General features: G+C 37.2%; 1 protein-coding gene across 5 annotated transcripts in view; it reads left to right on the forward strand.

Moving 5' to 3' along the window:
- The window catches only part of EML5 (EMAP like 5), a 151,215-nt gene that overhangs the window by 61,613 nt on the left and 71,365 nt on the right, over positions 1–18,237 (forward strand). For all 5 annotated transcript variants that reach the window (XM_043918982.1, XM_043918983.1, XM_043918984.1 and 2 more), the window contains exons 9-16: positions 736–992; positions 2,102–2,314; positions 9,261–9,428; positions 10,090–10,196; positions 10,704–10,822; positions 12,492–12,678; positions 15,583–15,688; positions 17,901–17,994. In XM_043918982.1, coding sequence (XP_043774917.1) covers positions 736–992; positions 2,102–2,314; positions 9,261–9,428; positions 10,090–10,196; positions 10,704–10,822; positions 12,492–12,678; positions 15,583–15,688; positions 17,901–17,994 — 1,251 coding nt within the window. The remainder of the gene's footprint in view (positions 1–735; positions 993–2,101; positions 2,315–9,260; positions 9,429–10,089; positions 10,197–10,703; positions 10,823–12,491; positions 12,679–15,582; positions 15,689–17,900; positions 17,995–18,237) is intronic.

Consider the following 18,237-nt stretch of genomic DNA (forward strand, 5'->3'; position numbering starts at 1 on the left):
AACTGTGGTGTTGGAGAAGACTCTTGAGAGTCCCTTGGACTGAAAGGAGATCCAACCAGTCCATCCTAAAGGAGATCAGTCCTGGGTGTTCATTGGAAGGACTGATGTTGAAGCTGAAACTCCAATACTTTGGCCACCTGATGCAAAGAGCTGACTCATTTGAAAAGACCCTGATGCTGGGAAAGATTGAGGGCAGAAGGAGAAGGGGACGACAGAGGATGAGATGGTTGGATGGCATCACCGACTCAATGGACATGGGTTTAGTAGACTCTGGGAGTTGGTGATGGACAGGGAGGCCTGGTGTGCTGCGGTTCATGGGGTCACAAAGAGTCGGACACGACTGAGTGACTGAACTGACTGAACTGAACTGATATTTTGTAAATTTTAAATTTATAAAATTTATTTTAAAAAGCTCAGTACTTATAAGAAGCTTCATCATAAAAATCCCATGGCTTGATTTCTTTTATTGTATTACTCTGGAAATTTAATATGAATCTCTGAACTACTTAAAATTAAGTAATTTAGGAACTGAACTTGAGCATTTTTCTCTACTTCTAGCACGTATTGTCCTTATATATTTCTGTTCAGCAAAATTATTCCTGAATTAATACTGCTTGTATTATTTACATTTATTTTATGGTTTATAAATACTTGATACGGTCGTTTTAGACACATTGGAAAACTGAACTAATTCTGTAGTGACTTTTTCCCCCATGGTCTCTTTTTTTTTAATAGAGATATGACAGAAGTTGTCCATATTAAAGATCGGAAGGAGGCAATTCATGAGTTAAAATACTCACCAGACGGAGCTTACCTTGCTGTTGGTTGCAATGATAGCTCAGTTGATATTTATGGAGTTGCTCAGCGGTATAAGAAATTTGGAGAGTGTGTTGGATCACTTAGTTTCATCACTCATCTGGACTGGTCCTCAGACAGTAGATATTTACAGACAAATGATGGTAATGGTAAAAGACTTTTCTACAGGATGCCAGGTAAAAACTTCCTATAAATTATATATAATTTGTAGATTTTTAATTCCTTTAAAATATCTTAGAATTTCGCTGGAGGCAGAGTGTCAGTTACATTTGAGTATAGGAAATCAAAGAAAATCTGAGCTAATATTGGAGGCATTGTGATCTTTTCTACAAGTTTGCCTTATCATTTGAAATCCTTTGCTTCTTAATTAAAACTTCTTTGTTTGGAGGATCTAAGACAGACCTATTTTATGTTGAATTCCATGCCATATGAATAGCATATGGTGAAGTCCTAGTGTATATTAGAAAGTCAAAATGTCACTTTTAATGGGTGCAACTAATTAACTAAATATAATGGATATATATGTCTGACTATAAATTGTTTTGTCTTCTGTTGTTACCTCAAACTTTGCAAATATTAATAATGTAGCTAAGGAACTAATTTTGAAAAACAGAATTTTCGTCAAAGCTTTAAAAAGAGAAGAATTAAAGACAGAATCATCAAAATACCTCTCAGTACTTTAGTATGATGGTTAATGAATTAGTAACTACATTGCAGTACTTTATTTAATAAGACTAGCTGCATAATTATATTAATATGTCACTCAGTTTTTGTTAACAGTCTGTAAGTTACAAAGATTGACCAATCCTAAAGTCATGCTGCCTAATGTCAATGTATTACTTGTCATTCATCCTTCTTTTATGATCCTTTCAATTATCTTTTTTTCTCAACCATGTATCTTCTTAAGTTTATCTTTTATTACATGATTTGCTACTTTCTTATAACTTTTCCTTTTCCTTTGAAGTTACCCCATTGTGACTAATCTATAGCAAGACTTTAATATAGTTCAGTTTTATTGTCCACATGGGTGACCCTGCTAAGCTACATCATCCTCAGATCTGTATTTCTTTGAATCAGTATAATTTTGGTAGTGGCTTTTTAACAACTCCTTGCACTTAATTTTCTCCCTTTCTTACTATAGTCACTTACCTATTCATGTATTCTCCTTTAACTGGATTGCGAAGATACTTAAATTTTGGAATTTACCGTGTTATCAGTATAACTTATGCTTGAGTAAAAATTAAAGGAAGTAACTTCTTAAATTAATACTCTAATTTATTTTTAGGAGGAAAAGAAGTGGCAAATAAAGAAGAAATAAAAGGTGTTCATTGGGCTTCATGGACATGCGTTTCAGGCCTTGAAGTAAATGGAATTTGGCCCAAGTATTCAGATGTCAATGATATAAACTCAGTAGATGGGAATTATATTGGCCAAGTTTTAGTTACAGCTGATGACTATGGGATTGTAAAATTATTTCGATATCCTTGCTTAAGAAAAGGTATCTTTTCTTTCAAAATAGTATTAATTAACTCTTTCTTACAAAAGTCCTTTAGGTTCTTACAGAAAATTAGTCTTAAGATAAATAAGAGGGTTTATGCTTTTTAAAATATGTGTGGTGACTCTGGTGAAAGATACTATTAAAGTGAACAGAAATGGCTACAGTATTTTGGCAGTTAAGAAATTATTGTCATGTGTTACTTTTATTTTTGGATATGAGGTTTTCATTAGAAAGTTATCTTTGAATTCATATATTATAAATGGGCTAATACTTTACCTCTTTCTTTTTATTTTTTATTATTTTTTTTTTACCTCTTTCTTTTTAAAGAGTTATTTTTCTCTCTACTTCCAGAATTATTTCATATAGTCAGAATATACAATGATAGTTATACTTTTCTTACGACTTGTTATCTTTACTCATTTAACTTGCTGAACATATATCTCTTAGGAGACATTTTTCTTACATCATTTTCTTAAGAATTCTGATGAAGTAGTCAGCTGTCTTAAGTTTAAGTCACAGTTTAGAGTATTGGTTTGTTGGTTTTTGAGAAACTGTTTTTGCTTAAACCCTTAACATATTGTTTTGATATTTATTTATTTTTCATAACTGGCGGTGGAAAAAATTAAGGGGTCTTATCACTGGTTATTTTCTATATATTTTATGTATCATCTCTTTTTCTTGGGTGTCTTTTGAAATGATATTAATCAATCTGTTAATAGGCCTGAGGATAATTACATGAAATGCTCTATTAGTCATTTATTTGTTCCATGCCTTATTCCAGAAAGTATTTGAGTCAGCTTATGGCAAGTCTTTCAGCACTAAAATAATTATGTAAGTAAAGAATTCATACCAAGGGAAATAGAAATAGAAATACCATGTTAAAGTCAGATAAAGAAATTGACAATGGTCAAACACCAAAACTGAATCTGAGCTTCCTGAGACCAAAAATAAAGTAAGGCACAAAGTAATTTTCATTGTAGCTATTTAAAAAAACAAAAACAAAAACAAACCATACTACTCAGAGAAAGCCAAGTTTCTTCTCAGATTTAATTTTCTAAGAGTTCTCTCCTATAGTATAGGGCCTTATATGAGGTACAGTTGAATATATTCTTAAGAGTATCAATATCTGTAGCCAATGCAGTCATAATTTTCACCTGCTTGTTAGTAAAAGCAGTTGGACAATGTTAAAATGGAATTTAGTAAGAGGTAATTTTGGAAACAGCAGAAATAGTTTTATTCAAATAATTTGGGTAGTCCATTGATGTTAAGGTTAAGGACCCACATTTCCCAGAAGTCTAGACTGGTATCTGTTATGCCTCTACAGTCAGGTGGTGAGTTCCAGATCCTACCAGCTATTTCACCTTGTCCATTCCTGCCTGCCAGGTGTCAGCTTCCTGAATGCATGTGAAAGTCCCTCCATGAATAATGCTAAGGATGTTAAAGGCTAGCTAAATTCTCTAGCAATTGAAGTAACCTGTTTCTGTATTCTACCACATAGCCAGGACATGAGTCACCAGGCACAAGTTTTATTGTGATTCAGATGATACTTGCCTAGTTAGAAGGTGTGAGATTTAGTAAGATTAATCATGGTAATACTAATCTTGGACATTGCTTCAAGTCACTGTTTCATATGGTGACCTCTGTGCGGGAAAAAACAATAATTTTCTGAATTTTCCTAATCAAATGGATGAGATTTACTCTCAAGTTTTATCTTTTGCACCAGAGAAGACTATTTTTACTGCTTGATAATTTTGTTTCATTTATAAAATATGTAGCAGTCTTTGAATTGCTTTAGGAATATTTTACCAGAGTCTTTAAGAAAAGTTAGTCTTGTTCAGTTACTGCTTCAAGAATATAAGTATAAATTGTTTTCCTTATTTTCTCTTTTTTTAGATTTTTGTTAGACATTTGTTTTATGATAAGAGTTTTTATTTCTAGGCATTTGTGAGTCAGCCTGAGACTGGGTAGGTAATTGGGCGAGAAGACAAAACAGAACTACTGCATATTTAAAAGATTAGTAGAAGTATTTTAAGATTCTGTATTTATTAAATTCACAAACTATCATAAAGCTAGTAGTATCACTATAGAAAGTTCTCTTTCTTTTAGATTAGTTATGTGGTTGTACATTATTTCATTATGGTAAGTTGTACTATTGATCCAGCTTAAGTTTGGGGAAAGATTGTGTCTGATGTATTAATGTATTTTAGCTAACCACTTAGGTAATATCCATTACAATTTAAGGAATAAAGCTTTTACAAAATGTGGAAAGAAGTTAAGTAATAGAAGTTGCTTATGTTATAGAATCATTGTAATTGAAACATAAAATGAAGTTAACCCAGAATTTGGTGGTGGTTTAGTGGCTAAGTTGTGTCCGACTCTTGTGATCCCGTGTACTATAATATAACCCGCCAAGCTCCTCTGTCCGTGGGATTTTCCAGGCAAAAATACTGGAGTGGTTTTCCATTTCCTTCTCCAGTGGATCTTCCTGATCCAGGGATCAAACCCAGGTCTCCCACACTGCAGGCAGATTCTTTACTGTGTGAGTTGCCAGGGAAGCCCAGCCCCTCAAATTCCAGCCCAAAGCATTACTCTGCTTTTTTTCTTTCTTTCTGTCTGTTATTATCCTCTTCTCTCTGGATTCTCCTGCTGCTGACCATCACCCCTCTCAAATTATCCATCGTTTCCCAGGCAGCAGCGCTGAGGCTGTGGGAGAGGGTGAGGAGGCCAGGCTGGCGAAGGGTGGAGAGGTGCGGGCAGGGTGATTTAATCTGACACCTTCATCACTGTTAGTGCTTCCCAGGACTCTTTCAGTACTTACTGACAAGTGAAAATTTATATTGGGCAAAAGCATTTTTTAGATTCCAGGAGAAACTTCTTTGGAAAAACAAATACCGAACAATAAAACAGATAAGTGATGGAGACTTACCCAACACCATTTTTCTAAGATTCTAAGATATTGTTGCCTATAGTGCTATGTATTTGTTTTTCATTGCTGTAAAAACTGTTGTGAAATGTGCTACAGTTCATGTGTTTATTCTCCTGTCTGTGGACATTTGGGTTCTTTTCAGTTCTATAATTACAAGTTTTTCAAAGATATAGGAGTGAAATTGCTGAGTCATAGAAAGTTCATAAGAAGATGCCAAGTTGTTTCTCAAAATAGTTATACCATTTACACAACCCTGTTGAATACATCTTCTGCTACACTTGGCATTGCCACAGTTTTTATTTGTAAATCTAGTTAGTGTAAATGGTGTCACATTGTCTTAATGTACATTTCTCTACTATTTATAATAAGGTTGACCATCTTTCCCAATATTTTTTTAATTTTCTGCATTTTCTTGTCTATCAAACAGAAGTTCATATCTTTTGCCTATTTTTAGAGTTTGTTTTATTGTTTAATGGAAATAATTTTATATACTCTAGATACAAATGATTTGTAATTTTTATAGATTACAAATGTCTTTTCTGAGTTTGTGACTTGTCTTTTTATTTTCTTAATGATGTCTTTTGTTGACTAGTTTTCATTTCAGTGTAGTCAAGGCAGTTTCTCCTTTCTTTCTGAACAGTCCTATTTTGTGTATAAGGAATTCTACTTTTTCAGTTCAGTTCAGTTCAGTTGCTCAATGGTGTCTGACTCCTTGAGACCCCATAGACTGCAGCACACCAGGCCTCCCTGTCCATCACCAACTCCTGGAGTTTACTCAAACTCATGTCCATCAAGTCAGTGATGCCATCCAGCCATCTCATCCTCTGTCGTCCCCTTCTCCTCCTGCCCCCAATCCCTCCCAGCATCAGGGTCTTTTCCAATGAGTCAACTCTTCGCATGCGGTGGCCAAAGTATTGGAGTTTCAGCTTCAGCATCAGTCCTTCCAATGAATACCCAGGACTTATCTCCTTTAGGATGGACTGGTTGGATCTCCTTGCAGTCCAAGGGACTCTCAAGAGTCTTCTCCAACACCACAGTTCAAAGGCATCAATTTTTCAGCGCTCAGCTTTCTTCACAGTCCAGCTCTCACATCCATACATGACCACTGGAAAAACCATAGCCTTGACCAGATGGACCTTTGTTGGCAAAGTAATGTCTCTGCTTTTTAATATGCTGTCTAGGTTGGTCAAAACTTTCCTTCCAAGGAGTAAGTGTCTTTTAATTTCATGGCTGCAGTCACCATCTGCAATGATTTTGGAGGCCGAAAAAATAAAGTCTGACACTGTTTCCACTGTTTCCCCATCTATTTGCCATGAAGTGATGGGACTGGATGCCATGATCTTAGTTTTCTGAATGTTGAGCTTTAAGCCAACTTTTTCACTCTCCTCTTTCACTTTCATCAAGAGGCTCTTTAGTTCCTCTTCACTCTCTGCCATAAGGGTGGTGTCATCTGCATATCTGAGGTTATTGATATTTCTCCTGGCAATCTTGATTCCAGTTTGTGCTTCCTCCAGCCCAGTGTTTCTCATGATGTACTCTGCACATAAGTTAAATAAGCAGGGTGACAATGTACAGCCTTGATGTACTCCTTTTCCTATTTGGGACCAGTCTGTTGTTCCATGTCCAGTTCTAACTGTTGCTTCCTGACCCCCATACAGGTTTCTCAAGAGGCAGGTCAGGTGGTTTGGTATTCCCATCTCTTTCAGAACTTTCCACAGTTTATTGTGATCCACACAGTGAAAAGCTTTGGCATAGTCAATAAAGCAGAAATAATGAAGGGCCTTTGAGAGCTTATAATCCAATTTCTACTAAAATAGAAATATAGTCTAAGAGAGGTTAAGTGATGTACTCAAGCTCCTGTCCTTTTAAGTTGTCAAGATAATGCTCAAACTCTCATCTTTTGATTTCAACTGTAATATTCTTTACATCCGACTTTTTGTCCCCTTTAATGACTTGTAAGGGTTGGAGTTCATGCCCTCTCAGTACTCTTCTTGCCTCCTCTAAATCTAGAGTTTCGGTTCACGTGTATAGGCAGAGTGAGGGAAAATATAATCTTTTTTTTCTTTTCCTTTCTCCTTTCTCAAATACCTAATGAACACTTGCGGTCGGTCAGGCATTAGAGATGTATGATAAATTAGGTATCATCTTGTCCTCAAAGAGCTTATAGTTTATTAGAAGAGTTAACAAGTAAATAGACTATTGTATTTCAGTGTCATAAATATAGTCACATGGGGTAATCACTGGGAATTCTGGAAGCATATAAGAGGATGTGGTTGGTCTTGGTGAGTCAGGGTCACTTCTTAAAAGATATGGTATCTCGGGTTTACTTTTAAGATAAACTGTTTATCATAGTTAAACAGTATTGGTTATTGAATAATCATTAATAAAGTTACTTTGATTAGAAATAGCTGGCTTCTCCTAGACTTATTCCATAGCTTTCTTGTTGAATTGCTGTGGTTCTTCCAGAGGAATTGATCTTAGAAAAGTCATAGAGGAAATAGCTTGGAAAGCCTTACAGGATTATCTGTATGTCTCTTGGAGCTGTTACCCAATACAGTTAAATAGAATAGTTGCTCAAATAACTCTTCTTCATTTGCTCTAAACATAACAAAATCAGTACATTTTAAAAACTTGAAACTTATTTGCCAAAATTTCTGGCTTAACTGTTTAGAACTCTCTGGGGCCCAAGAGTATGTGAAGGGCCCCATCAAAGGAAGTGATAGCCAAAGACCTCTTGACAGGCAAATAATGCATTCTCATATAAGAAGGATGGGACTCAGTCTTAACTTACCAGACTTTGTGGAGTGAATTGTGGCAAGTTACCCGTCTAGATTACTGACTTCTAATAAGCTACATAAAAAATTGATTCCTGAAATAGTAGCATTTCTGTTGGGTAGAAGTAAATTGTAATTTATATAGTTTTGGTTAAAACTTTTATTCGTTGATTAAGATGACTATCCCTAATTTCATGGCCAAGGTGAAAGTTTTTCTGAAGTTTATAATTGATGGATCTTTGTCATACTGAAATACAGGCCTTATATAACTTCATATAAAGCTTTTAAAACATTGTCAAAATGAAGTCAAACATTATTCTGTTTACTGTACTCTCACAGGAACATAGGCATGTTGCCAAATATCACGTTTATCTAAGCAGAATATAGAAAATATATTCTGAACTTTAGAATCACAAAAATGGTTCCCATCATCACACGGATTTTTTTAAAAAATTAGCCAAAAAGTTAAACAACTCCTTTACAATTGGAGAAATCTGGTTCCAAATGCTGCGACTTAACATCACTAATGGTAGAGTTGTGCCCCTTGAAATGATGTATCAGAAAGGACACAACATTGTGCAGAAAATCACATCTGAATCTAATCATGAAGAAACAGTGGACAGACCCACATTGGAAGACATTGTACAAAATATATAGGTTTAAAAATGACTATAAGAGGCAGTTGTTAGGACCGCTGGACGTTCTGTATTTTGGTTAGTATGGTACATGACATTGATTTTTGTATACTAAGCCAACCTTGCGTTCCTGGCGTAAATCTCATTTGGTTTTGGTGCATAGTCCTTTTTACATGCGTTTTGTTGGTGACTTAAGCTTTAACAGGATATGCCTCAGCTCGGGCTGAGAATTGTGGGGCAAGATTAGCTCGGTCAGCGTCACTTAAGACCGAAGGCCTCAGGCCAAAACATTCAAGCATTCTAATATGAAAACAGTGTGAAATGAAAACTCGTGTTGCTGCAGGCATTTCTTAAAGTAGTAAAGATAATGCCTCACATCCCTTGTGATTCTTACCAAATTATATTGTGAATCAGTAGAGCAAAGATTTCCACCCCTTCATGTACACTCATTCATTTGTCACTGAATTTTTGAATTAACATTTTTCCCCTTTGATAATAACTAAGGTAATAGAAGTAGGAGGCATTGGTTCAGGTATAGAGATTGTTGTTTATATTGGCTTTTGTGTATATTGGCATTTGTTTATCAATTTAAAGGTATATTTTTGTTATAGGGGCCAAGTTTAAAAAATATATTGGCCATTCAGCTCATGTAACTAATGTCAGATGGTCACATGATTATCAGTGGGTTATTTCTATTGGTGGAGCAGATCACTCTGTCTTTCAGTGGAAATTTATTCCTGAAAGAAAACTAAAGGATGCTCTTCACATAGCACCCCAAGGTGAGTAGTACATACTGCCTAAACAATTTTTCTGCCAAATAACTCTTCATGTAACTCCCAAATAATAATTTTACTGTTGAAATGTACACTAGCCTTATGTTAACAGTATAGATTATTATTAGTGGAAATTTTAAATTAAAATATTAAGTCTATATGTTTGAAGTCAAATGTCACAGGGCATGGACTACAAAGTACTTTGGTTACATTTTAATCTTATCTGATGAGTGAAAAACATACATTAATAAAGCAAACATTTAATATATTCTCTGGGAGATGGGTATCTAGGTTTCATTTTTTTTTTGACAAGAAAATTATCTAATGTCAGTTCATCTATTACATATAGTTTTTTCTAGCTGTTTTTCATGTTAATTATAGGTTATATTTACTTATATTTGCACAGACATTTAAATTTGATGTAGCGGTCACTGGGGAGCCAGTGAAGGGATTTAAAGGAACTATTGAGTTTGCAGTGAGTGGAGAGGAAGATAATATGTAGTACAGTTTACTGACATCTGTGTCACTTGAGTAGGTAATTTAATTTGATTGTTTATGGCTTGTCTCCATGTCAGTTGGCAGTCAGCTCTCAATCCTTAATTTTATTGTGCTGTTTTGAAAGTGAATCTTACTTAAACAAGTAATGATGCATTTTTATAAATTACAGAAAGTCTTGCAGACTCTAATAGTGATGAATCAGATTCAGACCTGTCTGATGTTCCAGAACTGGATTCTGAAATTGAGCAAGAGACCCAGCTCACCTACCGTCGGCAGGTAATTTTTATTACCACATGAGCTTTTCCTGAAAAAATTTCTTCTTTATCTTGCTCCTTGTTTACTCATCTATTGTTATCTTTCGTGGTTTGTAAGTTTCCAAGAAATGTATGGCTGTCTCCCTGTTTAAGAGTTAAAGTATAGTTGTATAAAGTGTTATTTATATTAAGTGCTTGATATTCTAACTGTGCCTGTATTGTGTTTTATTATATAATATATGTGCTTTTTGTCACAGTATACTTACATTGATTTCCTTTAAAATATTCTCTTACGAAGTATAAAAATTTCAGGAAACTAAATATGTATCTGTCAGTGTGATACTTAGAAAATGTAAATTAGTTTGTCTTTCCAAGGAGGTAAATTTCATAAAGAACCTTCCTATTTAAGACAGTTATTAAAAGTTTAGTGATCATAGTTACTGCAATGTCTGAAGTTACATTAGGAATCTACAACACCTTTATTAATTTATATTCTAAGAATATTTCTACTTATGTACATTATTTAAAGGTTTACAAAGAAGATCTACCTCAGCTTAAAGAACAATACAAAGAGAAACAAAAAAGTGGTACTTCTAAAAGAAGAGAGCGGGCTCCAGGAAATAGTATTCGATTGCACTTTGTTCACGGGTACAAAACAGCTACTTTCCATTTATGTGTTTGAGTTTTGGTTCACGTTTACTGGCTGTGTGACTTTGAGCAAGTCACTTAATCTCTATGTTTCTGTTTCACCGTCTGTAAAATGGAGATAACAGCACTTGACTTCATGGGGTTCTGGTGAGGAGTGAATAAGTCAGTACTTGTGGTGACTTAGAGTATTGTCTGGCACATAATAAGCATTATGTAAATATTTGTTAAATAAAAAATTAATTTTCTTGTGAAAATTTAGTATTTATAAGAAATGGATCTATCTTAAAGCAAGAAAAAATAAGTGAAATATAAGAGATTATCATCCCCCGTTAATATGTCTAACTTGGAATGATACTGTGGCTTGTTTTAGCCTAAGCAGTTTGGCCTTCGTGTCTTAGTTTCAGTAAAGTACTGTTGCTGGGTTCTCTGAGAACACCTGGCAACCCAGGGCTCACGTTTCATCCGGGGACAGCAGAGTCTCCGAGCCAACTCTTTCCTCCCTTCACCTAGTAATCGCCTTACCTGGCCCGTCAGGCTTTTAAGAGTCTGGAGACAGACTTCCGTAGTGGGGGCTTTTCCCTGCAGTGGGGGCGTCTGGGTTTGGCTGTTTTTCTGGAGCGTGGTTGGTTCACGGTGTGTCAGTCTCAGGTGTGCAGCAAGCCGGGCCAGTTGCGCACATGCATGATCTCCTCTGCTTTTAGGTTCTTTCCCCGTAGGCCTCGATAGAGTGCTGGGTAGTGTTCCCTGCGTTATGCGGTACGTCCTTATTAGCTGTCTGTTTTATGTACAGTGATGTGTGTGTGTCCGTCTCCATCTCTCAGTGCATCCCTCCCCTCAGTTCCCCCCTGGTAACATAAGTGTGTTTTCTACATCTGTGACTCTATTCTGTTTTGTAAATAAGTTCATTTGTACCATGCTTTAAGATCCCACACATAAGTGATAGTACGTGACACTTGTCTCTCTCTCTCTGACTTGCGTCACTCAGTATGGCAGTCTTTAGGTCCATCCCTGTTGCTGCAAATGACTAAAATAGGCAATATTTCTCTTCACTTAAGTTTTATGGATTGGGTTTCTTTGAAGTGCAAAGAAAGTTCCTATAAATGGAATTATATTGCTCATTTTTAGAGGACCTGGCTACTTTTTTTCTGGACGTATACATTATTTTTAAATTGTAGTTTAAACTTATTTTTGTTTATATATATATAATATTTTCATGGTTCAACAATGTGTATAAAAGGATACACTCTGACGATCTTCTTCCTACATCTGCGCTCCCAGCTATCATTCCGCCTTACCCAAAGGGAATTACTTTCACTTAATTTCAGAAATATTTATGTAGAATACAAATGAATACAAATGTACATTCTTTTCTATACCCTTTCACTTGTAAAAAAGCAACTTTTTGCTTTATAATACATAAATTTAGTATTTATAGTTATGCAAATAGTAATGTACAATATACACTTTTCTGTACTATTTTTCACTGAGTATTGTAGCTTGGATTTAGCTGTCTGTAATCAGAGCAGTTCACAAAAGTTTTGGGATCTGAGATGTTTGTATTTTTTAAAATTATTCAGTATCTTATAAAACTGGAGATTGAATGTTCTCTGTATAGTCCATATTTACCAGTGAGAGACCAAAGTTCATGTTATATGTTTTCTATATTTAGTTACAGAGGTTATGACTGCCGAAGTAATCTGTTTTACACTCAAACTGGTGAGATCGTGTACCACGTGGCAGCGGTGGGAGTCGTTTATAACCGGCAGCAGAACACGCAGCGCTTTTACCTGGGTCACGACGACGACGTCCTCTGCCTGGCCGTGCATCCTGTGAGGGACCTGGTGGCCACAGGCCAGGTGGGGCTCTGAGGGCTGTGTGATGACGGGTTGGCGAGGGCGGACCGTGTTTGGGTTAAAGTTAGCTCAGCCCGTTGCTTTCCTTCTGTAGTTTTGGAAATGAATTCTTTAGAATGGGATTTTATTTTCATGTTACAAATGAAAATTCTTTATTATAGTTTTCCTTAGAGTTTTATTGTTTTACTTATTATTATAATTTGAATTTTGAACTGTAAGCTCTGGCTTCTGTCAGAATAATATATTTTTTTAAATTTGTGAGTAAACATTATAAAAAACATGAAGTTAAGAAGTCTGGTTTTTTAATTATCTAAAATAAATTATCTAAGAAATGTTCTGTAACAAATAGGACGACTGTGTTTTTATTTTTCTATCATGATAGTAACATGTTCAGGTTTACCAAAGTAGAAAACACAGAGAAAAGTCATAACTGATACACCTCTTTATATGTTTATTCTTAGAGAAGGAAAGGAAGGGGTATACTTATAAATTCTCACTGTGTATAAGCACTTTACTCTGTGTAAGCACTTTACTAATTTCTTAATGTATATTTGCTTTATTCTCACCTCACCTATGTGAGAGTGAAACCATTTCCCCCCAGCTTATAAATGAGGAATTTTAGGTTTAAGGAAAATACATGATTTCCTCAAAGATCTCTCATCTAATAAGTGGTAAAACCCAACATCCTTAGTCTGTCTGGCTTTGAACACTGGGTTAAGGATACCTTCTGGGATATATTGAGGGTAGGGGCAGGCAACTTGCATCATCCCAGGTAGCTTCCTTGAAAAGAGAGAAAACTCTTTCTTTCTCCCATCTTTGCTCCCTGTGTTTGCATCTCCCCTCACTTGTTTATTTCTCCCCTTCCTTTCCCTTCCTCCTTTTCTTCTCCATTTCTTCCATTCATTCAAAAACACTCATAGAGCATGTGCTGTGTGCCAGGAAGAACTCTGGGAATGTAAATGGAACATCTTCTTGCCACGGTAAAACATTCATGCTCTGTGAGGAAGGGCAGACATGCAAGAGAATTCTGATGCAAGGTCACAAGTGTAGATCGGGGCTTCTTACCTTGGCACTGTTGACATTTGGGGCCAGATAAATTTTTGTTGTAAAAATAATTGGATTTTTGTGTACGGTGGAATCCTGTGCCTTGTGCGATGTTTAGCGCCATCTCTGACCTCTGTGCAGTAGATGCCAATGACACCACCCTCCCCACTGTGACAAACAGAAATATCTCCAGACAGCATTTGGAAGGCAAAGGTCACCCCTGCTGAGAACCATTGCGGTGGAGATGTGTATAAAGCCCTCTTGAAATGTAATAAGGGACTGATTAATCGTGCCTAATGGAATTAGGGAAACCCTCATAGAGATGATGCCATTTGAACTTAGTAGTTTACCTGACAGAGGGGAGGCTGGGGAAGGTTTTCTGTTATGTTGTATAACAGTCGAGCAGAAAGAAAAAAACTGAAATAAAACATAGCTTCTTTAAATAACTGTGAGCACCCTAAAGTTCAAATCTGAGAGTTCTTGGTGGACATTAGTGGAAGAACTAATTAAATGGGTTAGTGGATGCCTCAGGGGCACCATTTATCTTCACTGTTAGTTTATGTCAAGGTTCCTCTTAACACACAATTATGTGCCTGTTGTGTGTAGCAGGGATCACCTGCTGTGCTGTAGGAAGGAGTTTGGACATTATTCTGACGCTCCTGGAATAAGACTGTAAAAACTGGTCATTTACTACCATGATTCTGGCATTTTAGGGAATTTGGGCCAAATTAAATCAAAAGTCAGGATGCCCACTGGATAGCCAATGTAGAGGAGGAAAACCTTACCTCTTCCTATCCTAGACTTTTTTTTTTAATCCTAGACTTTTAGCTGGGACTCTAACAAAAAGACCAGGTTTCCCTGGTGGCTCAGAGGGTAAAGAATCTGCCTGCAGTGCAGGAGACCTGGGTTCTATCCCTGGGTTGGGAAGATTCCCCTGGAGAGGGGAATGGCAACCTACGCCATTAACAGGAGCAATTCATATCACCTGGGAGAAACCAAAACCAGAAGTAACTCAAAATGGTGATGTAGAATTCCAGCTTATGTAGAAAATAGTAGATCTGTAGGGAAATGTCAGGACAGAGGAAAGTGTTTAATAACTTAGTGAAGTGTTGACTGATCACAGTATTGTTTTTTGTTATATATTTGTATAAAACTAACCTCAAAATCAATGATAATTGGCAGCCCTATTATTTCAGGAGTTGCCTTTATAGACAAAGTTATTATGTAATATATCTTAATCTGTATAGAGAAAATGATTACTTGCGTCCAAAGGAATAATTAAAATTTAACTCCTGTTAACCTGCTTGGCGCTTTAACCTCTCTGCATCTTTGTTTGTACCATTATCTTAGCCTGGAATGTGCTTGCTTGCTTCTCTTTTTGTCCAAGACCTACACTTTTTGAAGGCCCAGGACAAGTAACATAATTTCCATGAAGATTTTTCTCTACAGCCTTTCATCCTCATTAAGCACATATTACCAGATGTTTTTATTTTAGCAGAAAGGATCTCGTTTTCCCAATGAGTTTGCAAAATTTATCTAATTGTCTTAGCACACTAGCATACACTGGGTTGCTAACGCTGCCAATAGTAGGTGCTCAGGAAGCATCATCTCTATTGATGAAGTAGAGGGTAAGGTTTAGGAGCTACATAGTTCTAGAACCTTCCTACAAACACTGAGCCTAGTCTCACTAGCTTTTCAACAAACATCTGGGAAAAATGTTGGTTGCATAATCTTTATATTCTTTACTTGATATCTATAACAAATATGACAAAAGTTGTAAAAATCTTGTTTTATTTCCTTTTGTAGGTATGAAAATAAATGGTTTAATTGCTAAAATGACTTTTATCATTCTTTCTATTTTAGGTAGGTAGGGATCCCTCAATTCACATATGGGACACGGAGACCACTAAACCATTGTCGATATTAAAGGGCTACCACCAATATGGTGTCTGTGCTGTTGATTTCTCAGGTAAGGAAATTTTTGTCTCAATAAGAATGATCAAAATTCAGAGGCCGTACACAGCATTTTTGTCTTCATCAGTGTTGCCTAAACTTGTCATTTAAAAATGACTTTCATGAGAGACTATCAAGAAGGCAGAGGGGCCACATCATAAAGAATGTGAATTTCATTCTAAATGTATGAGAGGTCACTGGAGCTTTAAATAAGGGAATAAAGTTATCTGATTGGCATTTTAAAAAAAGACCAGTTATCAAGTGTGCATACTGTGGTCCTAGCCTATCAAGACTATGAAAGGGTGGGTTTGCTAGCTGGTTTATAATTGTGATTTAATGAGTATAATTTTAATACCCACTATTATAAAAATGTTTTTATTAAAAGATGTTTGTCTATATAACCTCTGGAGACATCTCAGATACTACTAGTGGTATGTGTGTCCCACTTGGGCAAACCCTGATCTCCCTTAATGTTTTGTAGTCTTCTAACTGAGTCTTCTAACTCAGTCGGTTAAGAGTCTGCCTGCGATGCAGGAGACCCAGGTTTGATTCCTAGGTTGGGAAGATCCCCTGGAGAAGGAAATGGCAACCCGCTCCAGCTTTCTTGCCTGGAGAATCCCATGGACAGAGGAGCCTGGCGGGATACAGTCCATGGGGTTGCAAGAGTCAGACTTGACTTAGTGACTAAACCACCACTATCACCAGGGTGAAAGCTAAGAAAGAAAGAGATGAAAACTAAAATGCTTGTTTTATAACATTTCTTTGAAGTGACAGTTCTAATCTGTCTTATGAGAATAAGTTTAGATCTCAAAGTTAAGTCTTTGCTACATATATAAAAGTTTAGCAACTACATTTAGATCTACAATGAAGGCTAGAGTGTTGATTGGCAAGAGGGGTCAGTTCAGTCCCTGAGTCATGTCGGACTCTTTGCAACCCCATGGACTGCAGCACGCCAGTAGGGAAAGAGGGGTGAAATAACTTTAATAGACAATTTTATATTAAGAAACGTAAATTTGTGCTTTCTGCTGCTCTGTCTGAGGAGATGGTGAGTTATTCATAGTAGAGTCTGGGAGGGAATGTATTTACACCTACACATATCTGCCAAAAGTTAGGAGACTGAATGACAGCGGAGTCAACGAGAAAGACACCACTGGGAGCCATAACAAACCAGTTAAGGTTTGCAGAAAGTATGGCCGAGCGGCAAACATTTTGTTACAGACTGAATCTTTCCAACTTTAAACACATGCACACCTGCCAGTGTGACTGACTTAGCTCAGTCGCTTGTCTAATATCCATTACATGTTACTTGATAGTAGTAACAACTAAAATAATTGATCTTCACTACGGTCATTTTTTTTCACAACAGTCATATTAATGGCAATATGTAGTTGTGGTGGGGGTTTAGTCACTAAGTCATGTCCAACTCTTGCAACCCCATGGACTGTAGCCTGCCAGGCTCCTCTGTCCATGGGGTTCTCCAGGCAAGAACACTGGAGTGGGTTGCCATTTCCTTCTCCAGGGGATCTTCCCAACCTAGGAATCAAACCCAGGTCTCCTGCATCACAGGCAGGTTCTTAACTGACTATGTGGGAAGTTGTAACCTATATCTTTTTTATTTGACTAACTTTTTATAATCCCTATGACTTCTTTTATCACAATAGAGTTCCTATGGTGAATTTCATTGGTGTGTATCACTTCTTCCTTCTTTCTTAGTTTTCTCTTTCCTTCTCATCTTTTTTCCGCTTTTCTTATCTTCCTCCTTTTCCCTACCCCAGGCTGATAGATAGGTGAGGTAAATGAGGTCAGAGAAGAAGCCCGCAGATAGATGCACTGAGAACCTATTCTTCCCCCTTCTGAGCTCTGCTTTTCTCATAGCCATGTGCACTGTGGTGGTGCTTAGTCGCTGAGTCATGAGCAGCTCTCTTGTGACCCCATGGACTGCAGCCCACCAGCCTTGTCTGTCCATGAGATTTCCCAGGCAGGAATGTTGGAGGAGGTTGCCACTTCGTCCTCCAGGGGGGTCTTCCCAACCTAGGGATTAAACCCAAGTCTCCTGCATTGGCAGGGGGATTCTTTACTCCTGAACCACCGGGAAAGCCCAGCTGTATGCATGTCTACCATTGAACGTTACTTTATAACATTTTAAGCATGGCACTGTGGTGACAGAATGCGCACTGTTTTTATCTTCTGGGCGTTGACGGTCAGTCTGTTTCTGGTTATTCTCACAGCGGACGGGAGGCGCCTGGCCTCCGCCGGGCTGGATGACGGCCACACTGTGGTGCTGTGGGACTGGAAGAGAGGCGAGCGGCTGTCCATCACACGGTAGGCGGGGCGCGGCCAGCAGGCGGCGGCCGGGGTGCCCGCGGGCTGCGAGTTCCTTGGGTTATAGCAGCGCTGAGATCAGGGGAGCACGCCACAGCTGCGATTGCCGCTGCCTGTGTTCCCACTGAACAAATGGCGTGCTTGTGGTAGAAAGACAGACGATTGCAGAATTCACTTGTAGGCTTATCCTTTGTGAACACACTTATTACTGTAACTATAATATGATATTGGAAGTAGCTGTTA

The sequence above is a fragment of the Cervus elaphus genome, chromosome 12 (assembly GCF_910594005.1).
Source record: "Cervus elaphus chromosome 12, mCerEla1.1, whole genome shotgun sequence".
In the NCBI taxonomy this organism is placed as follows: domain Eukaryota; kingdom Metazoa; phylum Chordata; class Mammalia; order Artiodactyla; family Cervidae; genus Cervus; species Cervus elaphus.